Genomic DNA, 26,400 nt, shown 5'->3' with positions numbered 1-26,400 from the left:
CGTTGAAGTCTGATGATATGATTTTTAACAGTATTTATTAGTAAAAATACACAAAAATAATATCAATGCAAATATACAGATAACATACGTCATCAATACTAAATCTAAAAGTGCGGGTATAATAATAATCAATAAGAAATAAGCTCGATCGTTGTCTAGGGGATAATGCAATGTGTGGCAATGGTTGGAGAGAGAGAGAGATTTGGGAGGAAAAAACTTGCCGATTTTCCTTTTATGATTTCGATCCGTCGGAGTCTCGTTGGTGTGGCTGTTCCCTTGTGGCCTCTCCTTTAGCTAAACCGTTCTTCCGTGGTGAGCCTGCCAACCCAGGCAAGGGAAGGACGCACACGAGCTCCCACCAGCTGTCGCTATTAAACACTGTCATGGGATTTCTAGCGTTTCTCCTGGTGCGTCTGAAGGGGTTGTTCCCCAGACCCTCTTTTATCCTTACTCACGGGGTCTCAGATGTCAATCAGGTTGGGATGATGCAATCCCTCAACCAGACCACTCTGGTCGTCCCCTGAGGGGCTTCAATGAATAGTACAGTACTCAATACACAATTCCGTCTCCAAGAGACAATAGCCGTTATCAATGGTTCCATTTTCGCTGAGGCCAGGACACATTCCAAACCTTGTGGATTCTGCGTGTCTCTCTCTCATTTCCTGGGTCTCAGACCCGAATTAATAGCGATCTTGCGATTCTCAAAAAGGAGAATAGAGACTTTGTACCTTTCGGCCCCTCAGAGTTGCGGCACATTCGTAATAATATAAAGTGTGAAAGAGAGGCAAGAGTGGATATCGGACTGCTGGAAAATGATGCTGGAGAGGTAGCATTGAGTACACGCAACAAGTACTTTCTAAGTGGTTTCCTATGACATTATCAATAATTGGTTGAATTAATGCTATTAAAATGATAGTGTCACCGAAGTTTCTATATGTATTCCAAGCAATCCCTTCTTTTATTCCTAAACTGTTTTTTGATAGAATAGAGTCTAAAATTCTATCTTACATTTGGAATAATAAAAATCCTAGACTGAGTAAACCTTTAATGCAGAAATTTAAAAAGTATGGCGGTATGGCTTTGTCAAATTTTAGAATGTATTACTTGGCAATTAATATTCGATATATTTCTTTTTGGATTCATTTCTCAGACATACATGACTGTCCTTTATGGGTGGATTTGGAGAAAAACTCGGTGAAGGGGTATTCTTTGGCCTCTTTACTGGGAGCCTCTTCCTTTTTTGCTTTCTAAGATTGGTAGTCGAGACCTTAATCCCATTATTAAACATACATTAAGAATTTGGTTTCAGTTTCATAGATTCTTTGAATTTAATAATTTTGTTTTTTCTAGTAAAATCCATCACAATTATTTTTTTAAACCATCAATTTTCAATCAGACATTTGTAATTTGGAAAACCAAAGGAATAATAACCTTTTTTAGATTTGTTTATGGGGGATTATTTAATGTCTTTCACTCAGTTAGTGGACAAATATGACCTATCTAATGCACACTTTTTTAGATATTTACAAATTAGGAATTTTCTATGTAGTTTACTTCCAAATTTTCCCTCTGCTTATTTACCCAATATAATAGATACTCTTTCTCAGGTTAAACCATTTCAAAAAGGACTGATAGCTATAATTTATCAATGGTTATTGAATTTGCGTATGTTATCTGACGATAAAAGTAAAGCTGCATGGGAATTGGAATTTTGAGAGTCATTCGCAGATAATAAATGAGATAAAATTTTTCATTTGGTAAATACTTCATCTACTTGTGCCCGTCATTCCTTGATACAGTTCATCGGGCACATATGTCAAAGGATAAATTAGCCTGTATCTTTTCCAATATTAATCCTATTTGCGATAGATACAATATTGAGGTGGCTACTTTAACATATATGTTTTGGTCTTGTATCAAGATACATAATTTTCAGAAAGAAGTTTTTAAAACTTTATCAAAAGTCTTGAATTTGGATCTACAACTGAATTTACTTATAGCAATGTTTGGGATCATTCCATTGGAAGCAAGATATATTCCTGTTTCTGCTCAACGGATGATAGCTTTTACAACTTTACTGGCTAGGAGAGTCACTTTGCTTAAATGGAAGGATTAATGCTCTTTATTGGCTTACTTCCATTACGTCCTGTTTAAGTTTAGAGAAAATAAGAAGTCGGACATTTGTTACATCCTTTAAATTTGAGGAAACTTGGCGACCTTTTATTCAATATTTTCATATGGTTTGATTTATGGCTCTTCCAGTTACCTCCTTGAAATGTTGGATTTGATCAGAAAGTTTCTCTTTTTTCTTGATTTCACTGTCAGTATGAGCTGTCTAGTTTCCTTTTTTTCTCTCTTTTGTTTTTATTTGTTAGTGGGGTTTTTTATGTATATAAAAATTATAAAAGTTTCTTTATCTTTTCTTTTCATGGAATGATAAGAGGAGAATCGATTATCTTACTCTTTATTACATACCATTAGATTAATATTATGTATGATCTTGATAATGTTTATTTTAGCTTTTATATGAATTGTTATTGATATAGATATTTGAGATAATTCTCCTCTTGTTCATATATATGTACTCTTTTTTTAAATTAATGAAAAGATTGATAAAGAAAGGAGAGGTAGTAATGGGGGACAAGGAAATGGCAGATGAACTGAATGAGTATTGTGCATCAGTCTGTAAAGGAGATTTCTTCTTTTTCTTTGTTACTGTGTATGTAATCAAAATGGCTTCTTTGTTTTGTTAAAAGTAGGAATGCCTCTTTGTTGCGAGAGAGTGCTGGAAGCTTGTTTGGGTTAAAATTTACTGATAATGAGAATTGTATTCCTTTGTAAACCAATTGGGATTAATGTTGTTCTTTCTTCTGAGTCTGTAAGCTATTGTTGGCGGGCTTTTGGGGAGTCGGCATGAGGGGGTGAGAGAGAGAGAGAGGACGCGATGCTGTAAACTGGGCGAGGAACGGACCCCAAGCAGGGGTCCAAGGCCAGGAGGTCGAGGAGAGGAGATGAAGCTAGATGTGCTTGGTTGACCACTTCGGGTGGTCCTAAACTGCGAGTCGAGGAGTTCGGAGGGGATCGAATGGTGGCCAGAAGACTTCAGTAATTGAGCTCCGACGGTTGTGCATGAAGTGGTTTGGACTTGATAAGTTTGGCGCCTTTTCTTTATTTTTTTTCCTTCATATATACTGTATCGTTATTAATCACTTAGTTATAGTAACCTTTATAAATTGTACTCATTTAATCACATATGATGTACTGTCTGTTCTTTGGCAAGGCGGGGACATCACACAGCATCCACACAAGCTGATTACCCAGTTTGGCGGGGCCGAAGGCTGCTCCCCCTAGATGAGAATGAGCTTAGCGAGCCTGAGGCAACTCAAGGGGTTACAAGTCTTCACTGTGGAAGTTCCAGCTGTTAGGGGTCATAAAGATACCATTACTTGAGAGAAGGGAAACTGAAAGGTCTGAAGATAGATAAGTCACCTGGACCAAATGGTGTATACCCCAGTGTTCTAAAAGAAGTGGCTGAAGAGATTGTGGAGGCATAAGTAATGATCTTTCAAGAATCAAAAGATTCTGAAATGGTTCCGGAAAACTGGAAAATTGCAAATGTCACTCCACTCTTCAAGAAAGGAAAGAGACAGAAGAAAGAAAACTATAGGCCAGTTAGTCTGGCCTCAATGGTTGGGAAGATGTTGGAGTTGATTATTAAGGATAAGGTGTCAGGGTACTTGGAGGCACATGATAAAATAGGTTGTAGTCAGCATGGTTTCCTCAAGTGAAATTCTTGCCTGACAAATCTGTTGGAATTCTTTGAAGAAAAAACAAGCAGGCTGGACAAAGGAGAATCGATTGATGTTCTGTTCTTAGATTTTCAGAAGGCTTTTGACAAGGTGCCAGACATGAGGCTGCTTGACAAGCTACAAGCCCATGGCATAACAGGGAAGATTCCAGCATGGATAAAGCAGTGGCTGATTGGCAAGAGGCAAAGAGTGGGAATAAAAGGAGCCTTTTCTGACTGGCTGCCAGTGACTAGTGGTGTTCCACAGGAGTCTGTGTTGGGGCCAATTCTTTTTACATTATACGTCAGTGATTTGGATGATTGAATTGATGGCTACATTGCAAAGTTTCCAGATGATATGAAGATAGGTGGAGGGGCAGGTAGTATTGAGGAAGTAGAGAGGCTACAGAAGGACCTGGATAGATTAGGAGAGTGGGCAAATTGGAAGATGGAGTACAGTGTTGGGAAATGTATGGTAGTACACCTTGGTAGAAGAAATGAAAGGGCTGACTATTTTCTAAATGAAGAGAAAACAAAAAAAACTAAGGCTAAAGGGACTTGGAAATCCTAGTGCAGGATTCCCTAAATGCTAATTTGTAGGTTGAGTCTGTGGTGAGGAAGGTAAATGTGATGTTATAGGCTTTGATAGAGTGGATGTGGAGAGGATATTTTTCTATGGTGGGAGAGTCTAAGACCAGAGGACACAGTCTCAGAATAGAGGGATGTCCTTTTAAAACAGAGATGAGGGGGAATTTCTTTAGCAAGAGAGTGGAGAATCTATGGAATTTGTTGCCGCAGGCATCTGCGGAGGCCAAGTCTTTATGTATATTTAAGGCTGAGGTTGATAGATTCTTGATTGGTCAGGGAATGACGGGATATGGAGCGGGGGTGGGGGGGGGGAGGCAAGAGATTGGCACTGAGATGAAAAATGGATCAGCCATAATGAAATGGCAGAGCAGACTCTGGGCCAAATGGTCTAATTCTGCTCCTACATCTTCTGGTCTTATCATCTGTAAGAAGGCTGTACTTCCTCCCTGTGAGTGCTCTTGTTTCCTCCCACGATCCAAAGTCATACCGGTTAGTAGGTTAATTAGTCATTGTAAATTGTCTTGTGATTAGGCTGGTGTTAAATGGATGGCTCGTTGAGCTGTAAGTGTCTGTTCTGCACTGAATCTCTAAATACAATTAAATAAGTCTGGAAAGGAAATGTGAAAGTGAGAGCTAGGTGGAAGTTAAAGGTAATGACATTTTAAAGTTCTGCATTTCTGCAGCATTATTTGGATTATCAATGTACTGGCAAATGCTGAGGGAGTGGGCCCATCCTGCAGATAGACAGGCTCAGCTCGGGTACAAGCAAGTCTCCGTAACTGGTGAATAGAGTTAAACGGTTTGTTCAGAGTTCAGAAGGAGCAATAATGGCAGTGGTAGAGGGGTCACTTTGTGTCAGTGGTTATTTTCATGTTCTTTCAGTATAACTCCTTTTCAAAAGTATGTGTATTTTCCCTTTTTTTGAGCATGCCCAGTACAGTATCTGGATGTGGGAATGAAAAGAAACCAGCTTGTTTGATATTCTACATCAGTCAGCTTTTCTAATTAATCATACTCGTTAAGTGTTTATCAGTGGCAATGTACACATGGTTCTACAGGCTCTGACTCTTGTTGTGAAATATGTTCTCCTGTCACTGGTCCTCAGGAATCAGCATTTCCAAGGTTTGGTTCCCACTAAAGCTTCAGAAGTTTGACTCAACTGAAATACAGTTAATCACAAAATGTGATTCTCAACAGTTTACAGTCCTTTGGGGCACACATTTTTTGTGCGGTCTATGAGTATTGACTGGCATTGATAACCATTGAGAAACCTATCCTAGTAAAGGTTGATATCCAAGGAGTGGGAATCAATGGTTGGGAAACCTGTAGTTAAGTAAGAGTTAGCCTCTTGAGTATTTTATAGTCTGATGCAAATCCATGAAACCAACACCTGTAAAATATTTGAGAAACAGTGATAGATGGTGAGATATACAGCCTGTTTTGTATAGTGCTAAGATTCACGGTTTAATAGTAAAAAAAGAATCCAATGCTGTGATGTATAATTTCAATGTCTTCCTGTTGCTAGACTCTCACTGGCAGGATGCCACTCTGGAAGAGCTGGAGAGCGACCTGAAGGCAATGCACAGTCACGTTCAGCTCAATGCCTTAGCAACTTGTGCCTCGGGAGCAATTGAGCACCCAAAGCTGGAAGAAAGTAAAGGTTTTATTTAACTTGTATATCTGGAAGTCCTGATGAAGGGTCTCAACCCGAAATGTTGACCGCTTATTCATTTCCATAGATGTTGCCAGTTCTGCAGAGTTCCTCCAGCATTTAGTATGTATTGCTCTAAAAGTTGAAGGTGTCTGTTGTTATCCTTGTCTGATATGTCTAAATAAATTGCAGTCTTTGGTATCAATGGGAGTGGTGGAGTCCTCCAAGTTAGATATGGAAAAGCATAAGGTTAGTCCTCTAGTTAAGATTCTATATTGGAGGAAGTTTAACTTCAGCAGCATAAGAGAGAACTGGCAAACGTACATTGGGGGTGAATGTTTGCAGATACAACAACATCTGACAGGTTGGAGTATTTTTAAAAGAGAATGTGTAAGAGTTCAGTTCTAGTATGTTCTCGTAGAGGTGAAAGACAAAGATGGCAAGATTTGGGAACCTTGGATGACAGTTTAATGAAAGTATGATCAGGGGAACAAAGGAAGCAAAATAAAGATGGACACTGCTACTAATTGAGTGTCTTGATGAATATAGAGTAGGAGAAAAGTTAAGATAAGAATCAGGAATGATCTTTGGCAGATACCATTAAAGAGAAATCCAAAGACATCCTATAAAGATATTAGGAGCAGGAGGGTAGATATGAAAAGAGTGAGTCACCTGTGAGTGGATTCAGGGCATATAGACAAAGTCCCAGACAAAAATTTGTCATCTTACTTCCCAAGGAGGAGGATGTGGAAGATGATAACTTCAGGGTAGAGTTTGTGAATAACGTGGAGCAGGTCAGAATTAGGAAGTGTCATCGTGAATTAGGTCACTATTAGATATCCTGGAGCACAAGGTGGATAAATCCGCAGGGGCTGGAGGGGACTTAGACCATCAGACCATATGGCATAGGAGCAGAATTAGGTCATCTGGCCCATTGAGTCTGCTCCACCATTCAATGATAGCTGATCCTTTTTTTCTATCTCCTCCCCAATCCTAGTTCCCGGCCTTCCCCCCCCCCCCCACCCCCCGTAATCTTTGATGCCATATCCTATCAAGAATCTATCAATCTCTGCCTTAAATACACCCAATGACCTGGCCTCCACAGCTGCATGTGGCAATAAATTCCACAAATTCACCACCCTTTGGCTAAAGAAATTTCTCTGCATCTGTTTTAAATGGACGCTCCTCTATCCTGAGGTTGTGCTCTCTTGTCCTAGACTCTCCCACCATGAGAAACATCTTTTCTGCATCTACTCTGCCTAGGCCTTTCAACATTCCAAAGGTTTCAGTGAGAATTCCCCCCCCCCCATCCTTCTGAATTTCAGCGAGTACAGACCCAGAGCCATCGAACATTCCACGTATGATGACCCTTTCATTCCTGGAATCATCCTTATGAACCTCCTCTAGACCCTCTCCAATGCCAGCACATCTTTTCTAAGATGAGGGGCCCAAAATTGTTCACAATACTCAAGGTGAGGCCTCACCAGTGCCTTATAAACCGTCAGCATCACATCTTTGCTCTTGTATTCTAGATCTCTTGAAATGAATGCTAACATGGCATTTGCCTTCATCACCACCGACTCAACCTGCAAATTAACCTTTAGAGTGTTCTGCCCAAGAACTCCCAAGTCCCTTTGCATCTCAGATTTTTCAATTTTCTCCCCGTTTAGAAAATAATCCACACATTTATTTCTACTACCTATCTAATTCTTTCTGCATCCTAACTGTTTCCTCAACACTACCTGCCCCTCCACCAATTTTTGTATCATCTGAAAACTTGGCAATAAAGTAATCTATTTCATCATCTAAGTTATTTTATATGCAGCATGAGAAGAAGCGGTCCCAACACCGATTCCTGCAGAACACCACTAGTCACTGGCAGTCAACCAGAAAAGGATATTATTATCCGCACTGGCTGCCTCCTACCAGTCAGCGAATGCCCTAACCATGTTAATAACTTTCCTGTAATACCATGGGCTCTTAACTTTCAGGTGATGACTTTCAGTGGACTAAAAAGCTTCAGCATGTAGATATTAGGGAAGAGGATGTTCTGGAGCTTTTGGAAAGCATCAAGTTGGATAAGTCACTGGAACTGGATGAGATGTACCCCAGGCTACTGTGGGAGGCAAGGGAGTAGATTGCTGAGCCTCTAATGATGATCTTTGCATCAATGGGGATGGGAGAGGTTTTGGAGGGTTGAAGGGTTGCAGATGTTGTTCCTTTATTCAAGAAAGGGAGTAGTGACAGCTCAGGAAATTATAGACCAGTGAGACTTTCTTCAGTGGTTGGTAAGTTGATGGAAAGGATCCTGAGAGGCAGGATATATGAACGTTTGGAGAGGCATAATATGATTAAGATAGTCAGCATGGTTTTGTCAAAGGTAGGTCGTGCCTTACGAGCCTGATTGAATTTTTTGAAGATGTGACTAAACACGTTGATGAAGGTAGAGTAGAAGATGTAGTGTATATGATTTCACCAAGACATTTGTTAAGGCACCCCATGCAAGGCTTATCAAGAAAGTAAGGAGGCATGGGATCCAAAGGGACATTGCTTTGTGGAGCCAGTACTGGCTTGCCCACAGAAGGCAAAGAGTGGTCATATTCTGCATGGAGATCGGTGCCTAGTGGTGTGCCTCAGGGATCTGTTCTGGGAGGTAATGTTGAAGCTATATAGGACCCTGGTCAGACCCCACTGTGCTGAGTTCTGGTCACCTCACTACAGGAAGGATGTGAAAACCATAGAAAAGGTGCAGAGGAGATTTACAAGGATGTTGCCTGGTTTGGGGAGCATGCCTTAGGAGAATAGGTTGAGTGAACTTGGCCTTTTCTTCTTGGAGCGATGGAGGATGAGAAGTGACCTGATAGAGGTGTGTAAGATGATGAGAGCCATTGATTGTGTGGATAGTCAGAGGCTTTTTCCTAGGGCTGAAATGGCTAACACGAGAGGGCAGTTTTAAGGTACTTGGAAGTAGGTACAGAAGAGATGTCAGGGTTAAGTTATTTACGCAGAGAATGGTGAGTACAGGAATGGGCTACCGGTGGTGGTAGTGGAGGCAGATACGATAGGGTATTTTAAAAGACTCCTGGATAGGTACATGGAGCTTAGAAAAATAGAGGGCTATGATAACCCTAGGTAATTTCCAAGGTAAGGACATGTTCAGCACAGCTTTGTGGGCCAAAGAGCCTGTATTGTGCTGTAGGTTTTCTGTGTTTCTACATCTGGAAAGGCAGGAACTGATAAGAGAAATTTAACATGGCTTTGTGTGAAGGGAAATGCTGTTTCACTATTTAGACATTCAAATCAAGTTTATTACCAATGTTGTGAATGTTTTTTTGTTTTATGGCAGCAGTACTGTGCAAGGTATAAAATAGACAATAGACAATAGGTGCAGAAGTAGACCATTCGGCCCTTCGAGCCTGCACCGCCATTCTGAGATCATGGCTGATCATCTACTATCAATACCCTGTTCCTGCCTTGTCCCCATATCCCTTGATTCCCCTATCCATAAGATACCTATCTAACTCCTTCTTGAAAGCATCCAGAGAATTGGCCTCCACTGCCTTCCGAGGCAGTGCATTCCAGACACCCACAACTCTCTGGGAGAAGTTTTTCCTTAACTCTGTCCTAAATGACCTACCCCTTATTCTCAAACCATGCCCTCTGGTACTGGACTCTCCCAGCATCTGGAACATACTTCCTGCCTCTATCTTGTCCAATCCCTTAATAATCTTCTATGTTGCAATCAGATCCCCTCTCAATCTCCTTAATTCCAGTGTGTACAAGCCCAGTCTCTCTAACCTCTCTGCGTAAGACAGTCCAGACATCCCAGGAATTAACCTCGTGAATCTACGCTGCACTTCCTCTACAGCCAGGATGTCCTTCCTTAACCCTGGAGACCAAAACTGTACACAATACTCCAGGTGTGGTCTCACCAGGGCCCTGTACAAATGCAAAAGGATTTCCTTGCTCTTGTACTCAATTCCCTTTGTAATAAAGGCTAACATTCCATTAGCCTTCTTCACTGCCTGCTGCACTTGCTCATTCACCTTCAGTGACTGATGAACATGGACCCCTAGATCTCTTTGTATTTCTCCCTTACCTAACTCTACACCGTTCAGATAGTAATCTGCCTTCCTGTTCTTACTCCCAAAGTGGATAACCTCACACTTATTCACATTAAACGTCATCTGCCAAGTATCTGCCCACTCATTCAGCCTATCCAAGTCACCCTGAATTCTCCTAACATCCTCATCACATGTCACACTGCCATCCAGCTTAGTATCATCAGCAAACTTGCTGATGTTATTCTCAATGCCTTCATCTAAATCATTGATGTAAATTGTAAACAGCTGTGGTCCCAATACCGAGCCCTGTGGCAGCCCACTAGTCACCACCTGCCATTCCGAGAAACACCCATTCACCGTTACCCTTTGCTTTCTATCTGCCAACCAGTTTTCTATCCATGTCAATATCTTCCCCCCAATGCCATGAGCTCTGATATTACCCACCAATCTCCTATGTGGGACCTTATCAAATGCCTTCTGAAAATAAAGAAATACATGACAAAAAAAACAGCTTGTAAACAGGCCCTTTAGCCCAACTGACCCATGTCAAACATAGCATCATTGTTGCTACCATTTGTCTGTGTGATCTAAGCACCTTCCCTTCCATGTAACTATCCAAATGGCTCTTAAATGTTGTAATTGTATCTGCCTCAGCCACATTCTTTGGCAGTTCGTTCCGGGTACTTGCTACCCTCTGTATAAGAAGTTATTTCTCAGGTTTCTTCTAAACCTCTCCTCTGTTATCTTGTCAATAGCTGCCACAATTTCATAATTTTCTCTGAGGTCAGCCCTTATTCTCCTATTCTCCAAAGAATGAAGATCACTGTGTGTGGCCAATTTCTTCCTAAAACTCAGGCCCTCTAGTCCAGGGAGTATCCTTGTAAATCTCTTCTGCACCCTCTCCAGGTTGACAATGCCATTCCTATAACAAGGTGACTAGAACAATCATAATACACCAATTGTGGCCTCACCAATATCTTGTATAACAGCAACATAATGTCCCCGCTGCTCGACCTGATGCCCCGATTGATGAAAACCACCGTGCTAAATGCCTTCTTCACCATCATGCTTACTTGCACAGCAGCTTTCAGTGAATTGTGTACTTGGTCTCCCAGATCACCCTGTTCCATAATGTTCATCAGTGCACTGCCATTCATTGTACAAGTCCTATTCTGTTTTCACTGTCCGAAATGCATCACCTAAGTTGGTCCATTTGCCATTCCTCAGCCCACCTACCTATCTGATAAAGATCCCTTTGCAATTCATTTTAACCTTTTTTCAACACCCTCTAATTTTGTATTATCAGCAAAATTGCTAATTGCACTATGTACATTTATATTATTTCTATAAATAATGAACAACAGAAATCCCAACACTGACCCCTGTGGCATCCCATTAATTACAAGCCTCCAAACAAAGAATCAGCTTTCAACTATCACCCTCTGCTTCCAGTTTTGAATCCAACTCACTAATTCCATCTGAATCCCACACAACTTGCAAGGCTGATCAAGGATTATTCAAGGCCTTACTAAGGTCTGTATAAACAAAATCCACTGTCCTACCTTCATTTATTCCCTTAGTTACTTCTTCAGAAATCTCCAACAGGTTCATCAGATATCACCTTGCATGCACAAAACCATGTGGACTATTCATGATCAGGCCTTGACTATCCAAAGGATGGTAGATCTAGTTCCTGAGAATTTCCATGGGCAACTTCCCCACAGCTGAAGTCAGGATCACTGGCCTGTAGTTTCCTGGCCTGTCTTCCTACCCTTATTGAACAATGGAACATCATTAGCCATCTTCAGTCTTCTAGAACTTCAGCACTGGCTTCAAGCAACTGTCTTCAAGGGTCTCTGTGATATCTTTCTTCTGTCAGAACCCTCACAATTTCTTCTCTTATTTCCCACAATGTCCTGGGATACACTTGGTCAGGTCCCGTTTTATGCCTCAATACTACAAGCACCATTCCTTTCATAAATAAAATCATTTGTTGAATATAATGGCAAAGCGCAGAAAAATCCAAATTAATAGGTGAGTACTAAGAATGTTCTTAACATAGAACAGAAGGCTAGGAGCAATAAGGCTATTTACAAATTAATGACACATTTCATCAAACTAAATACTTGTAAATGCCTCTAACTTATTGTAGATTGTAGAAAAGGTATCCACCTTTTCTCAAGAGGCAATAATGAAGTTCAGGCTATCCCAGAGACTCTCATGTCGCTCATCAGTGAGGCCCTGACCAGTGGCAACCATCGGGTGAGATTTGCTGCAGCAATTTGTCATATCACGATGGAAAAAATGAATGAAAAAGTCAAAGAGATTCTTCAGGATACCCTCCTTCACGGTACAGACCATCTCTATGTGACTTAAGATTCTTGAATTTTATCTAGTACTCTTCACATCCATTCAAAATAGCTAGCAAATATTCTTGATAGTTATTGTTCTGTTTGAGAAAGGATGAGAGCCAGTGGGGCAGCAGTGAATAATAACAAGATGTCATTTTTCATTGGTATGTTTGTGAAGTATAAATGCTAGCCAGGGCATAGGTAAGAACAATACTGTTGTTCATCATTAGTGCTGTGGGATCTTCTACATGTACCTGGTTCAGTTGAACAATTTACTGAACTGTATAGTGCCAATTCACACTGCTCCAGGTGTGCTCTTGTACTCAGATCTGAGGCCTGAAGCCTCATGTCAGCTTCCTACTTGGAGGCCAGTCAGCCCTCATAGATAGCCATCACAGTATGATGATTAATTGTTTCAATTTCCACCCATTCCAACCACTATTTCTCTGAGATTCCTCATTTGGTTTCCAGTCATTCAAAGCAAGAAGTTGCAGATCATTGGTTTGTATTGGTGACTGAAACAATGTTGGAGTCGCAAGCGATGAATGCTTTCTTTTTAAACTTCAGGAGATGTGTCTGATCGTTGGATTGCAGCACAAAGCCTGGCCCTCACTGGTGATGATAGTTATCCTGTTATCAGTAGAATTATCCTGCATCTCTTCGAAACACCAGATACTCAGACTGCAAAGCAAGTCTGTCTCATCCTGGGCCCACTCTCTGAGAAGACGGTATGTGAACCAGGATACCAAAGAGTAACAGCTCTGACAAATGTGCTGCTTAACCCCCTACCATCAAACAAAGGCTCAGAATTCATGACCAAGTTCTAGTCCAGGATCTCTGAACTAGCAAGGTTTGCCTTATGGGCAAGGAAACTTGTGAAGATGGGAGATGATAGTCTGAGGGTGGTTGGATCTGCCATGGAAAGTGTTTATTCTAGAGATGTTAATATAAGGGAGGGTAGGCTTGCAACAAGTCCATTGGGTCTATAGCTAGAATTATGGTGCCTTTGATAAGATTCTACATTTTTTAAAATTTAGAGATAAGCGTGTTAATAGGCCCTTGTAGCCCAATAAGCTTGTGCCACCCAGTTACACCCATGTGACCAATGAACATACCAATCTTTACATCTATGGAATGTGGAAGAAAACCAGACCACCTGGAGAAAACCTATGAGGTCACAGGGAAAATGTACAAACTCTTTACAGGGAGTGTTTGAATTGAATCTGTGTGGCTAGTATTGTAATAGTGTTATGACCATAAGACACAGAACAGGATTAGGTCATTTGGCCTATCGTGTCTGCTCTGCCATTCAATCATGGCCAATCCCTTTTTCCCCACCCACCAGCCTTCTCCCTGGAATCTTTGATTCCATAGCCAATCAAGAAATGAATCTCCACCTTAAATACACCCAGCGACCTGGTCTCCACAGCTGCCAGGCTGAAGAAATTTGTTTGAATCTCTGTTTTAACTGCACGCCCCTCTATCCTGAGGCTGTGCTCTCTTGTCCTAGACTCCCCCACTATTATGAAACATTCTTTCCACATCTACTCTGCCTAGGCCTTTCAACATTTGAAAGGTTTCAGTCAGATCCCCCCTCATCCTTCTAACTTCCAATGAGTACAGGCCTAGAGCCATCAAACGTTCCTCATGTGATAACCCTTTTATTCGCAGAATCATCCTTGTGAACCTCCTCTGGACCCTCCCCAATGCCAGCTCATCTTTTCTAAGATGAGGAGCCCAAAATTGTTCACAATACTCAAGGTGAGGCCTCACCAGTGTCTTATAAAGCCTCGGCATCACATCCCTGCTCTTGTATTCTAGACCTCTTGAAATGAATGCTAACATTGCACTTGCCTTCCTCACCACCAACTCTACCTGCAAGCTGACCTTTAAAGTGTTCTGCACAAGAACTCCCAAGTCCCCTTACATCTCAGATTTTTGGATTTTCTCCCTATTTAGAAAATAGTCTGCACACTTATTTCTCCTACCAAAGTGCATGACCATGCATTTTCCAACATTGTATTTCATTTGCCACCTTCTCGTCCATTCTCCTAATCTGTCTAAGTCCTTCTGCAGCCTTCCTGTTTCCTCAACACTACCTGCCCCTCCAGCAATCTTCATATCATCTGCAAACTTGGCAACAACGCCATCTATTTCATCATCTAAATCATTGATATACAGCATAAAAAGAAGTGGTCCCAACACCGGCCCCTGCAGAACACCATTAGTCATTGGCAGCCAAACAGAAAAGGATATTTTTTATTCCCACTTGCTGCTTCCTACCAATCAGCCAATGCTCTAACCATACTAACAACTTTCCTGTAAAACCATTGGTGCTTAAGTTGGTAAGCAGCCTCATGTGGGGCACCTTGTCAAAGGCCTTCTGGAAGTCCAAATATACTGCATCCCCTTTATCTATCCTTTATGTAATTTCCTCAAAGAATTCCAACGTTGATCAGGTAAGATTTTCCCATGCTGACTTTTTCTTATCTTGTCCTGAGTCACCAAGTATTCCATAACTTCATCCTTAACAATTGACTTCAACATCTTTCCAACCACTGAGGTCAGGCTAACTGGTTTAGAATTTCCTTACTGCTGCCACTGTCCTTTCTTAAAGAGTGGAGGATGTTTGCAATTTTCCAGTCCTCCAATGGTTCTTGAAAGATCATTACTAATGCCTCCACAAGTGGGAATAAAGGGAGCCTTTTCAGACTGGCTGCCAATGTCTAGTGTGTTGAGACCAATTATTTTTATGTTATATGTCAATGATTTGGGTGATGGAATTGATGGCTTTGTTGCAAAGTTTGCAGATGATTTGAAGATCGGTGGAGGGGCAGGTAGTTTTGAGGAAGTAGAGAGGCTACAAAAGAACTTAGATTAAGAGAATGGACAAAGAAATGGCAGATGGAATACAGTGTTGGGAAGTGTATGGTCATACACTTCCGTAGAATAAATGAAAGGAATAACTAAATAGAAAGTTTATACAAAAGACTGAGGCTTTAAGGGACATGGGAGTCCTTGTGCAAGATTTCCTAAAGGTTAATTTGCATGTTGAGTCTGTGGTGAGGAAGGCAAATGCAGTGTTAGCATTCATTTCAAGAGGACTAGAATATAAAAGCAAGGGTGTAATGTTGAGGCTTTTTAAAGTACTGGTGAGGCCTCACTTGGAGTATTGTGAACATGTTTGGGCCTTTTATCTCAAGAAAGGATGTCCTGAAACTAGAGAGGGTTCAATGGAGGTTCACGAAAATGATCCTAGGATTGTCATATGAAGAGCATTTGATTGCTCTTGGCCTGTATTCAGTAGGATTCAGAAGAATGAGGGTTGACCTCTTTAAAACCTATCGGACGGTGAAGGGCCCTAATAGAGTGGATATGAAAAGGATGTTTCCTATGGTGGAAGAGTCCAAGACCAGAGAACACATTTCCATCAAAATTGACCTTTCTTCAATATAGAATCTCATCTCACAGAAACTATTTAATTTAATTTGAAACTAAAGGCATTGTGGTCACTGGATGTGAAGTGTTCCCCTACACAAACTTCTGTCACCTCCCCTGTCACATTCCCCAGTAGCAGATCCAGTATCACATTCATTGGGACATCTAAGTACTGATGAAGGAAATTTTCCTGAACACATTAGACAAACTCTATCCTATCTAGTAGTTTTACAGTATGGGATTCCCAGTCACTATGTGGAAAGTTAAAATCACCTACTATAACAACCTTATGTTTCTTGCAACAGTCTGTGATCTCTTAGAACCATAGAACACTACAGCACAGAAAGCAGGCCCTTCAGCCCTTCATGGCTGTGCCAAACCATTTTTCTGCCTAGTCCCACTGACTTGCACCTGGACCATATCCCTCCATACACCTCTCATCCATGTACCTGTCCAAGTTTTACTTAAATGTTAAAAGTAAGCCCACATTTACCACTTCATTTGACAGCTCATTCCACACTCCCACCACTCTGTGTGAAGAAGCCCCACCCATGTTCCCTTTAAACTTTTCCCCCTTCACCCTTAACCCATGTCCTCTGGTTTTTTTTCTCCCCTAGCCTCAGTGGAAAAAGCCTGCTTGCATTCACTCTATCTATACCCATCATAATTTTTTATACCTCTATCAAGTCTCCCCTCATTCTTCAACGCTCCAGGGAATAAAGTCCTAACCTATTCAACCTTTCTCTGTAACTCAGTTTCTCATGTCCCGGCAACATCCTTGTAAACCTTCTCTGCACTCTTTCAACCTTATTAATATCCTTCCTGTAATTAGGTGACCAAAACTGCTCACAGTTTCAGCCTCACCAATGTCTTATACATCACTCTTTACAAATTTGTTCCATTAAATCTCTTGGACTGTTGGGTGATCTGAAATATAGCCCCATTAACACATACCTTTCTTATTTCTCAGTTCCACCCATAACACCTCACTAGTCGAATGCAAGAAGTATCGTAGGATGGTGGGAATGGAAACAGTGGACAGGTGTAGCATCACCCTGTAATGTAAGAAGATTGTGGACTGTCGTTGATGGGAGTTATGGTCTTTCCATAAGACCATAAGACATAGGAGCAGCATTAGGCCATTCAGCCCATTAAATCTGCTCTGCTATTCCATCATAGCTGATCCTGGATCCCACACAACCCAATACACCTGCCTTCTCATCATATCCCTTGATGCCCTGACTAATCACTCTGCACCTCTGATGGTTGAATTTTCTCCCCATTTAGATAATAGTTTGCACTATTGTTCCTTTAACCAAAATGCATTATTATGCATTTCCCAACGCTGTATTCCATCTGCCACGTTTATGCCCGGTCTTCCAATTTGTCTAAGTCCTGCTACAGTCACATTGCTTTTCAGCACTACTTACCCCTCCACCTATCTTCTTATCATCTGCAAACTTTGCCACAAAATCATCAATTCCACTATCTCTAAACCATTGACAAACAATGTGAAAAGTAGTGGCCCCAATACTGACCCCTGAAGAACACCACTAGTCACTGGCAGCCAACCAGGAAAGGTCCCCTTTATTCCCACTCTGCCTCCTGCCCATCAACAAATCCTCTCTAAATGACAATATATTTCCTCTGACATCATAGGATTTTATCTTGTTAAGCAGCTTCATGTGAGGCACCTTATCAAATGCCTTCTGAAAATCTAAGTAAATGACATCCACTGTCTCGCCTTTGCCCACCTTGCTTGTTACTTGCTCAAAGAATTCTAATAGGTTTTTCAGACCAGATTTCCCTTTAAAGGAACATAACAGAAACTGAGTTAAGTATTGTATGTAATTAGTTTTGCTACAACAAGTGTATGGGACATTGGAAAAAAAGTTGAATTTCCCCATGGGGATGAATAAAGTATCTATCTATCTATCTATCTATCATAGAACATAGAAAACCTACAGCACAATACAGGCCCTTCAGCCCACAATGCCATGCCAAGCAAGTACTTATTTTAGAAATTACCAGGGGTTACCCATAACCCTCTATTTTTCTAAGCTCCATGTACCTATCCAGAAGTTTCTTAAAAGACCCTATCGTATCCGCCTCCACCACTGTCACCGGCAGCCCATTTCACTCACCTCTGCATAAAAAAAACATTTGCAATTTTCCAGTCCTCCAGGAGCATGCCAGAATCAAATGAAAGATCATGAACAATACATCCGTTATCTCTTACGCAACCTCTCTCAGGACTCTGGGCTGTAGTCCACCTGATCCAGTTGATTTATCCACCTGAAGACCTTTGAGTTTGCTTAGCACTTTTTCCTTTTTAATAGCAATAACACACACTCCTGCTCCCTGACAATCACAGACCTCTGGCATACAGCTAGAGTCTTCCACAGTAAAGGCAATCAGAGTACTTATTAAGTTCATCTTCAATTTCTTTTTCCCCCTTACTACTTCACCAGCATCATTTCCCAATGGTCCAATATCAACTCTCACCTTTTTATTCTTTATATAACTGACTCTTAGTATCTTGCTTTATATTATTGGCTAGTTTGCCCTCATAATTCAGCTTTCCCTTCTTATAGCTTTTTTAGTTGCCTTTTGTTGGATTTTTAAAACTTCCCACTCACTTCTGCTACCTTATATGCCCTTTCCTTGGTTTTTATGCAGTCGTTAACTTCCCTTGTCAGTCATGGTTGCCTAGCTCTGCCATTTGAGAGTTCCTGCACTTGTGAACTATTCCCAGTTACTTCAGCCACCTCTGTTCTGCTGTGAACCCCGCCAGTACCCCTTTCCAATTTGCCCAGGCAAGCTCCTCAATCGTGCCTCTGTAATTCCGTTGCGATACTGATACATGTGACTTGTGCTTCTCCCTCTCAAGTTGCAGTATGAATTCAATCATATTATGATCACTGCCTCGTAAGGGTTTCATTACATTAAGCTCCCTAATAAGATCTGGCTTATTACACAACACCCAGTTTAAGATAGCCTTTCCCCGAGGAGGCTCAAGTTCAATCTCGGGATTACTGCCTGTGCCACGTGTCAGTGAGTATAGGAATAGAATGAGGTGGAGGATAAAAATGCGAGGCTGAGGGATTGGAGCAGGGGTAGGAATTCAGATTTCTGGATCATTGTGACCTATTCTGGGGCAAGTGTGACCTGTACAAGAAGGACAGGTTACACTTGCACCTAAGGGGGATCAATATCCTGGCGGGGAGGTTTGCAAAGGCTACTGGGGAGAGTTTAACTAGAATTTCTGGGGGACGGGGACCAAACTGAAGTGACGGAGGAAAGGGGGGGGGGGGTTGGCTCACAGATAGAGAAAGCTTGAAGACAGTGCGAAAGGCAGGTGATAGAGAAGGGACACGCTCAGTCTAATGGTTTGAGTTGTGTATTTTAATGTGAGGAGTATCATGAACAAAGCAGATGAGCTCAGAGCGTGGATCAGCACTTGGAGCCATGATGTTGTGGCCATTACAGAGACATGGATGGCTCAGGGGCAGGAATGGCTACTTGAAGTGCCAGGCTTTAACTATTTCAGAAAGGACAGGGAGGGAGGCAAAAGAGGTGGGGGCGTGACACTGTTGATTAGAGTGTCATGGCTGCAGGAAAGGAGGAAGTCATGGAGGGGTTGTCTACTGAGTCTCTGTGGGTGGAAGTTAGGAACAGCAAGGGGTCAATAACTCTACAATAACACCAAAAAATACTTGGGTGTTTTTTATAGACCACCCAATAATAACAGGGACATCAAGGAGCAGATAGGGAGATAGATTCTGGAAAAATGCAATAATAATTGGGTTGTCGTGCCAGGAGATTTTAATTTCCCTAATACCTGACTGAATTTTTTGAGGATGTGACTAAACACATTGATGAAGATAGATATAGTGTATATAGATTTCAGACCTGTTCCGGGACCTCGACTCTTCATGATTTTTATAAATGACCTGGATGAGGTAGTGGAGGGATGGGTTAGTGAATTTGCTGATGATACAATGGTTGGGGGTGTTGTGGATAGGGTGGAGGGCTGTCAGAAGTTACAGTGAAACATTGATAGGATGCAAAACTAGGCTGAGAAGTGACAGATGGAGTTCAACCCAGATTAGTGTGAGGTGGTTCATTTTGGTAGCTCAAATATGATGGCAGAATATAATATTAATGATAAGACACTTGGCAGTGTGGAGGATCAGAGCGATCTTGGGGCCCGTGTCCATAGGACACTCAAAGCTGCTACGCAGGTTGACTCTGTGGTTAAGAAGGCATAGAGCGCATTGGCCTTCATCAATCGTGGGATTGAGTTTAAGAGCTGAGAGGTAATGTTGCAGCTGTATAGGATCCTAGTCAGGCCCCACTTGGAGTACTGTGCTCAATTCTGGTTGCCTCACTGCATTAAGGACGTGGCAACCATAGAAGGGATGCAGAGGAGATTTACAAAGATGTTGCCTGGATTGGGGAGCATGCCTTATGAGAGTAGGTTGAGTGAACTCAGTGTTTTCTCTTTGGAGCGATGGAGGATGAGAGGTGACCTGATAGAGGTGTACAAGATAATAAGAGGCATTGATTGTGTGGCTAGTCAGAGGTTTTTTCTCAGGGTTGAAATGGTTAGCACGAGAGGGCATAGTTTTAAGGTGCTTGGAAGTACGTACAGAGGAGATGTCAGGGGTAAGTTTTTTTACTCAGAGAGTGGTGAGTGCGTGGAATGGGCTGCTAGCGCCAGTGATGGAGACAGAAACGATAGGGTCTTTTAAGAGACTCCTGGATGGATACATGGAGATTAGAAAAATAGAGGGCTATGGGTAAGCCTAGGTGGTTCTAAGGTAAGGGTATGTTTGGCATAGCTTTGTGGGCTGAAGGGTTGTAGGTTTTCTATGTTTATAAGCTGCTCTAAAAAGCCATCTTGTAGGCATTCAACAAATTCCCTCTCTTGCAATCTGACACCAACCTGATTTTCCCAATCTCCTTGCATATTGAAGTCCTCCATTACAATATTGACATTACCCTTATTACATGTCCTTTCCAGCTCCCTTTACAATCTCAACCCCACATCTTGGCTACTATTTAGAGGCCTATATATGATTCCCATATTGTTTTTTTTTTTTTATCCATGCAGTTTCTTAACTCCACCCACAAAGATTCAACAATCTCTGCCCCTACATCACACCTTTCTAAAGATGTAATTTCATCTCTTACCAACAGAGCCATACCTCCGCCTATGCCTTCCTGCCTGTCCTTTCAATACAAAGTATACTCTTTGATGTTAAGCTCCCAACTATGGCCTTCTTTCAGCCACAACTCCGTGATGCTCACATTATACTGACTAATCTCTGATTGCACCACTGGTTCGTCCACCTCATTCCAAATGCTATGTGCATTTAAATACAGCACCTTCAGTCCTGTATTCTTTGCCCTTTTGAATTTTGCCTCTATGATATAACTTAACTCTTTGCTCTGTCTGAAGTTGTCATCAATCATTGGCTTGTCCTTCCTTCCATTCATGTTAGATATTACATCATCTACTGTTGGCTCATCCTCAGCTCTATTGCACTTGTCCCATCCTCCTGCCATTTTAATTTAAACCGCTCCCAAAGACTTTAGCAATTATTGCTTTCCAGATGAAGCAATAATTTACTTGCACTGTTTCCAATCCAATGACCTGCATTCACTGTTCACAATATAGTCTCCACAATGGAGAAACAAAGCACAGATTGGGAGATTAATTTACAGAGTAACTGGCTTCAATCCATGATGTGACCCTGAGCTTCCTGTTGCCTGCCACTTTAGTTCTCCATCCCATTCCTGCTCTGACCTAGCAGTCTGTGATTCTCTGCATAGTGACAATGAGGAATAACACCTCATCTTTCATCTGGGCACATTACAGCCTTCTGGACTACACATTGAATTCTACAAATTCAGGTAACCTGATTTCTAGTGTACATCAGTTATCCCTCTGATAGATTACCTCAGTTTGTTGTTTCATGCCCATTTTTTTCATTCTGGGTATGTGGATTACTCAGTTTTCAGCTCTGCATATCACAACTCCTACATTCTTCTGTCTATGTTCTCACTCTCTCAACTGATCCTATTCACTCATTGACCAGATAACTTTGTTTACAGCTTATCTCCAGGGAACCCCCTGTTCTACCTTCTCAGAGATATCTCCTCCCCCTCCTTTCTTGCAGCTCTACATGTTTCTTCTATCTTCTTTCCAACTCTGAAGAATTGTTGTCCTCCTGACCCTTTAACACATTTCCCCTTCTCATGGATACCTGCTGAGTATTTCCAACATTTTCTGTTTTTGTTCAAGTTTTTCAGTACATGTCTTCTTAGTATGAACATAGTTAGGCTCTGGGATATTTATTGCTGGTGTTTAGTTGATGTCCTCTCTCTTCAACAAGCCTCTGGTACACTTTATCCTGGCGAACCGGCTAAACAGCTGTAGTTGGAAAGACAAGATGCTGGCATGCAGAATTCTCTCCTACCTGCGTGGATCACTTAACACGGTAGGCTTAAAGTTCATGAAAGGTTCTATAAAGATTCCAGCCCCGTGTTTAGAACCATAGAACATTACACAGGAAACAGGCCATTCGGCCCTTCTAGTCTGTGCCGAAACTTTATTCTGCTAGTCCCTTTGATCTGCACCCAGTCCATAACCCTCCAGACCTCTTCCATCCATGTATCTATCCAATTTATTTTTAAAACTTAAGAGTCAGCCCACATTTACCACATCAGATGGCAGCTCGTTCCACACTCCCACCACTCTCTGAGTGAAGAAGTTCCCTCTAAATGTTCCTCCTAAACCTTTCCCCTTTCATCCTAAAGCCAGATCCTCTCGTATTTATCTCTCCTAATCTAAGTGGAAAGAGCCTATTCGCATTTACTCTGTCTATACCCCTCATAATTTTGTAAACCTCTATCAAATTCCCCCCCCCCCCAACCATTATTCTACACTCCAACGAATAAAGTCCTAACCTGTTCAATCTTTCCCTGTAATTCAACTCCTGAAGACCCGGCAACATCCTAGTAAATCTTCTCTGCAGTCTTTTAATCTTACTGATAACCTTCCTATAGTTAGGTGACCAGAACTGCACACAATACTCCAAATTTGGCCTCACCAATGTCTTATACAACCTCACCATAACATCCCAACTCCTATACTCAATACTTTGATTTATGAATGCCAGGATGCCAAAAGCCTTCTTTACAACCCTGACTACCTGTGACGCCACTTTCAGGGAATTATGTAACTGAACTCCCAGATCCCTTTGTTCCTCCGCAATCCTCAGTGCCCTATTGTTTACTGTGTATGTCATACCTTGATTTGTTCTTCCAAAATGCAGCACCTCACACTTGTCTGCATTAAATTCCATCTGCCATCTTCTGGCCCATTTTTCCAGTTGGTCCAGATCCCTCTGCAAGCTTTGAAAGCCTTCCTCGCTGTCCACAATACCTCCAATCTTAGTGTCATCAGCAAACTTGGCTGATCCAATTTACCACATTATCATCTAGATCATTGATATAGACAACAAACAACAATGGTCCCAGAACAAGTCTCTGAGGCACACCACTAGTCACAGGCCTCCACTACCACTCTCTGTCTTCTCCCACACAGCCAATTTCAAATCCAGTTTACAACCTCTCCATGGATACCTAGTGTCTGAACCTTCTGAACTAACCTCCCATATGGGACCTTGTCAAAGGCCTTACTAAAGTCCATGTAAACAACATCCACAGCCTTTCCTTCATCTCCTTTCTTGGTAACCTCCTCAAAAAACTCTACAGGATTCATTAAACACGATCTACCACGCACAAAGCCATGGTGACTATCCTTAGTCAGCCGTTGGCTGTCCAAATACTTGGATATACGATCTCTCAGAACTCCTTCCAATAATTTACCTACTACTGATGTCAGGCTCACCAGCCTGTAATTACCTGGTTTACTTTTGGACCCTTTTTTAAATAACAGAACAACATGAGCTACTTTCCAATCCTCCGGCATGACACCCATGGCTAAAGACATTTGAAATATTTCTGCCAGAGCCCCTGCAATTTCTACACTAGTCTCTCTCAAGGTCCGAGGAAATATCATGTCAGGCCTGGGGGATTTACCTACCTTTATTCACTGTAAGGCAGCAAGCACCTCCTCCTCTTTAATCTCTATATGTTCCATGACACTACTGCTTGTTTCCCTTCTTTCCATATACGCTATGCCAGTTTCCTGAGTTTCCAGCTTGAGTACATATTCACTATTTTGTGTTACCTCCTGTAATGCACAGTATAAATGAGCAAGTACAAGGGTAAAACAGTAATATTTAGAGCTTTAATCTGCAGGCACATAGCTGAGAAAATTAGCAGCAAAATTGTGAAGATTGAGTTATAGAATACTTTGGAGATGATTTCCTAAATGAGCAATTTGAGCAAACAGACTATTTTAAATCAGTGACATAAGAGATTCTGCAGATGATGGAAATTTTGAGCAACACATAGAGGAACTAAGCTGGTCAGCAGCATCTATAGAGGGGAATAAATAGTCAATGTTTCAGGTCAAGGGGCTTGATCAGGACTGGGAAGAAAGGGGCAGAAGCCAAAATAAGAAGGTGGAAGTACAAGCTGAAGGGATAGTTGAAGACAGGTAAGGAGGAGAGTGGTTGGGTGACGAATGGCGTGATTGTAAGAAGCTGGCAGGTGATAGGAAGATAAGGTAAAGGGCTGGAGAAAAGTAAATCTATGGAAGCCCATGGAGTAAAGGGAAAGAAGATGTGGACCTAAGGGAGGTAATGGCAGCTGAGAAGGGAAGGTGTGAGAGGGTGACCAGGGTTGGGGGAAGGGAAAAATGGAAAAAAAAAACAACCTGCTGGCATGAACATTGACTTCTCTAACTTCTGTTAATGCCCCTCCTCCCCCTCTTACCCTCTTACCTCCCCCTCCCCCTGATATATTTAGTTTTTTTCCCCCTCCTCTTTTTTTCTCTCTCTGTCCATCCCTCTGTCTGTTCTCCACTCCCTCTGGTGCTCCCGTCCCCCTTTCTTTCTCCCTAGGCCTCCCGTCCCATGATCCTTTCCCTTCTCCAGCTCTGTATCCCTTTTGCCAATCACCTATCCGGCTCTCAGCTTCACCCCACCGCCTCCAGTCTTCTCCCATCATTTCACATTTCCCCCTCCCCCTCCTACTTTCAAATCTCTTTCTATCTTTCCTTTCAGTTAGTCCTGACGAAGGGTCTCGGTCCTAAACGTCGACAGTGCTTTTCCCTATAGATGCTGCCTGGCCTGCTGTGTCCACCAGCATTTTGAGTGTGTTGCTTAAATGAAATACTGTAGGTATTGTGGTCTAAGATTCACAATCTAGAAGTTAAGGGCTCTTTAGGAAACACTCTATGGACATAAAGCAGTTTAACCATATAACCATATAACAATTACAGCATGGAAACAGGCCATCTTAGCCCTTCTAGTCCGTGCCAAACGCTTACTCTCACCTAGTCCCACTGACCTGCACTCAGCCCATAATCCTTCATTCCTTTCCTGTCCATATACCTATCCAATTTTACTTTAAATGACAATACCGAACTTGCCTCTACCATTTCTACTGGAAGCTCCACACAACTACCACTCTCTGATTAAAGAAATTCCCCCTCGTGTTACCCTTAAACTTTTGCCCCCTAACTCTCAACTCATGTCCTCTTGTTTGAATCTCCTCTACTCTTAATGGAAAAAGCCTATCCACGTCAACTCTATCTATCCCCCTCATAATTTTAAATACCTCTATCAAGTCCCTCCTCAACCTTCTATACTCCAAAGAATAAAGACCTAACTTGTTTAAGCTTTCCTTGTAACTTAGGTGCTGAAACCCAGGTAACATTCTAGTAAATCTTCTCTGTACTCTCTTTATTTTGTTGACATCTTTCCTATAAATTGGTGACCAGAACTGTACGCAATACTCCAAATTTGGCCTTACCAATGCCTTGTACAATTTTAACATTACATTCCAACTCCTATACTCAATGCTCTGATTTATAAAGGCCTGCATACCAAAAGCTTTCTTCACCACCCTATCCACATGAGATTCCACCTTAAGGGAACTATGCACCATTATTCCTAGATCACTCTCTTCTACTACATTCTTCAATGCCCTACCATTTACCATCTATGTCCTATTTGGATTATTCCTACCAAAATGTAGCACCTCACACTTATCAGCATTAAACTCCATCTGCCATCATTCAGCCCACTCTTCTAACTGGCCTAAATCTCTCTGCAAGCTTTGAAAACCTACTTCAGGGGTGTCAAACTCATTTTAGGTCACGGGCCGGATTGAGCAAAATGCAGCTTCATGCGGGCCGGATCAGTCGGACGCGTGCGAACGCAGCTTTCGTTGCCTCTGTTTTTTCAGCCTGCTCTCATGTGTCTCAGTCTCTGCTATAACTACAAAGTGTTTCACTTTACAAATTCCGTTTCTTATGAAGAAGACTGCCGAATAAACACTAAAAACCCTGAAAACCTGGTACCTGATTAAACTCAGCAT

General features: G+C 41.8%; 1 protein-coding gene across 1 annotated transcript in view; it reads left to right on the top strand.

Annotated features, from left to right (window-relative positions):
• heatr4 (HEAT repeat containing 4) overlaps positions 1-26,400 on the top strand; it is a 116,224-nt gene that overhangs the window by 47,486 nt on the left and 42,338 nt on the right. The window contains exons 5-6 of the mRNA XM_073040530.1: positions 5,901-6,029; positions 13,009-13,169. Of these exons, the coding sequence (XP_072896631.1) occupies positions 5,901-6,029; positions 13,009-13,169 (290 nt within the window). The remainder of the gene's footprint in view (positions 1-5,900; positions 6,030-13,008; positions 13,170-26,400) is intronic.

This window comes from Hemitrygon akajei, chromosome 3 (genome assembly GCF_048418815.1).
Source record: "Hemitrygon akajei chromosome 3, sHemAka1.3, whole genome shotgun sequence".
Lineage (NCBI taxonomy): Eukaryota > Metazoa > Chordata > Chondrichthyes > Myliobatiformes > Dasyatidae > Hemitrygon > Hemitrygon akajei.
Note: the sequence above shows the minus strand (reverse complement) of the source record. Positions and strands in the feature narration are given on the sequence as shown.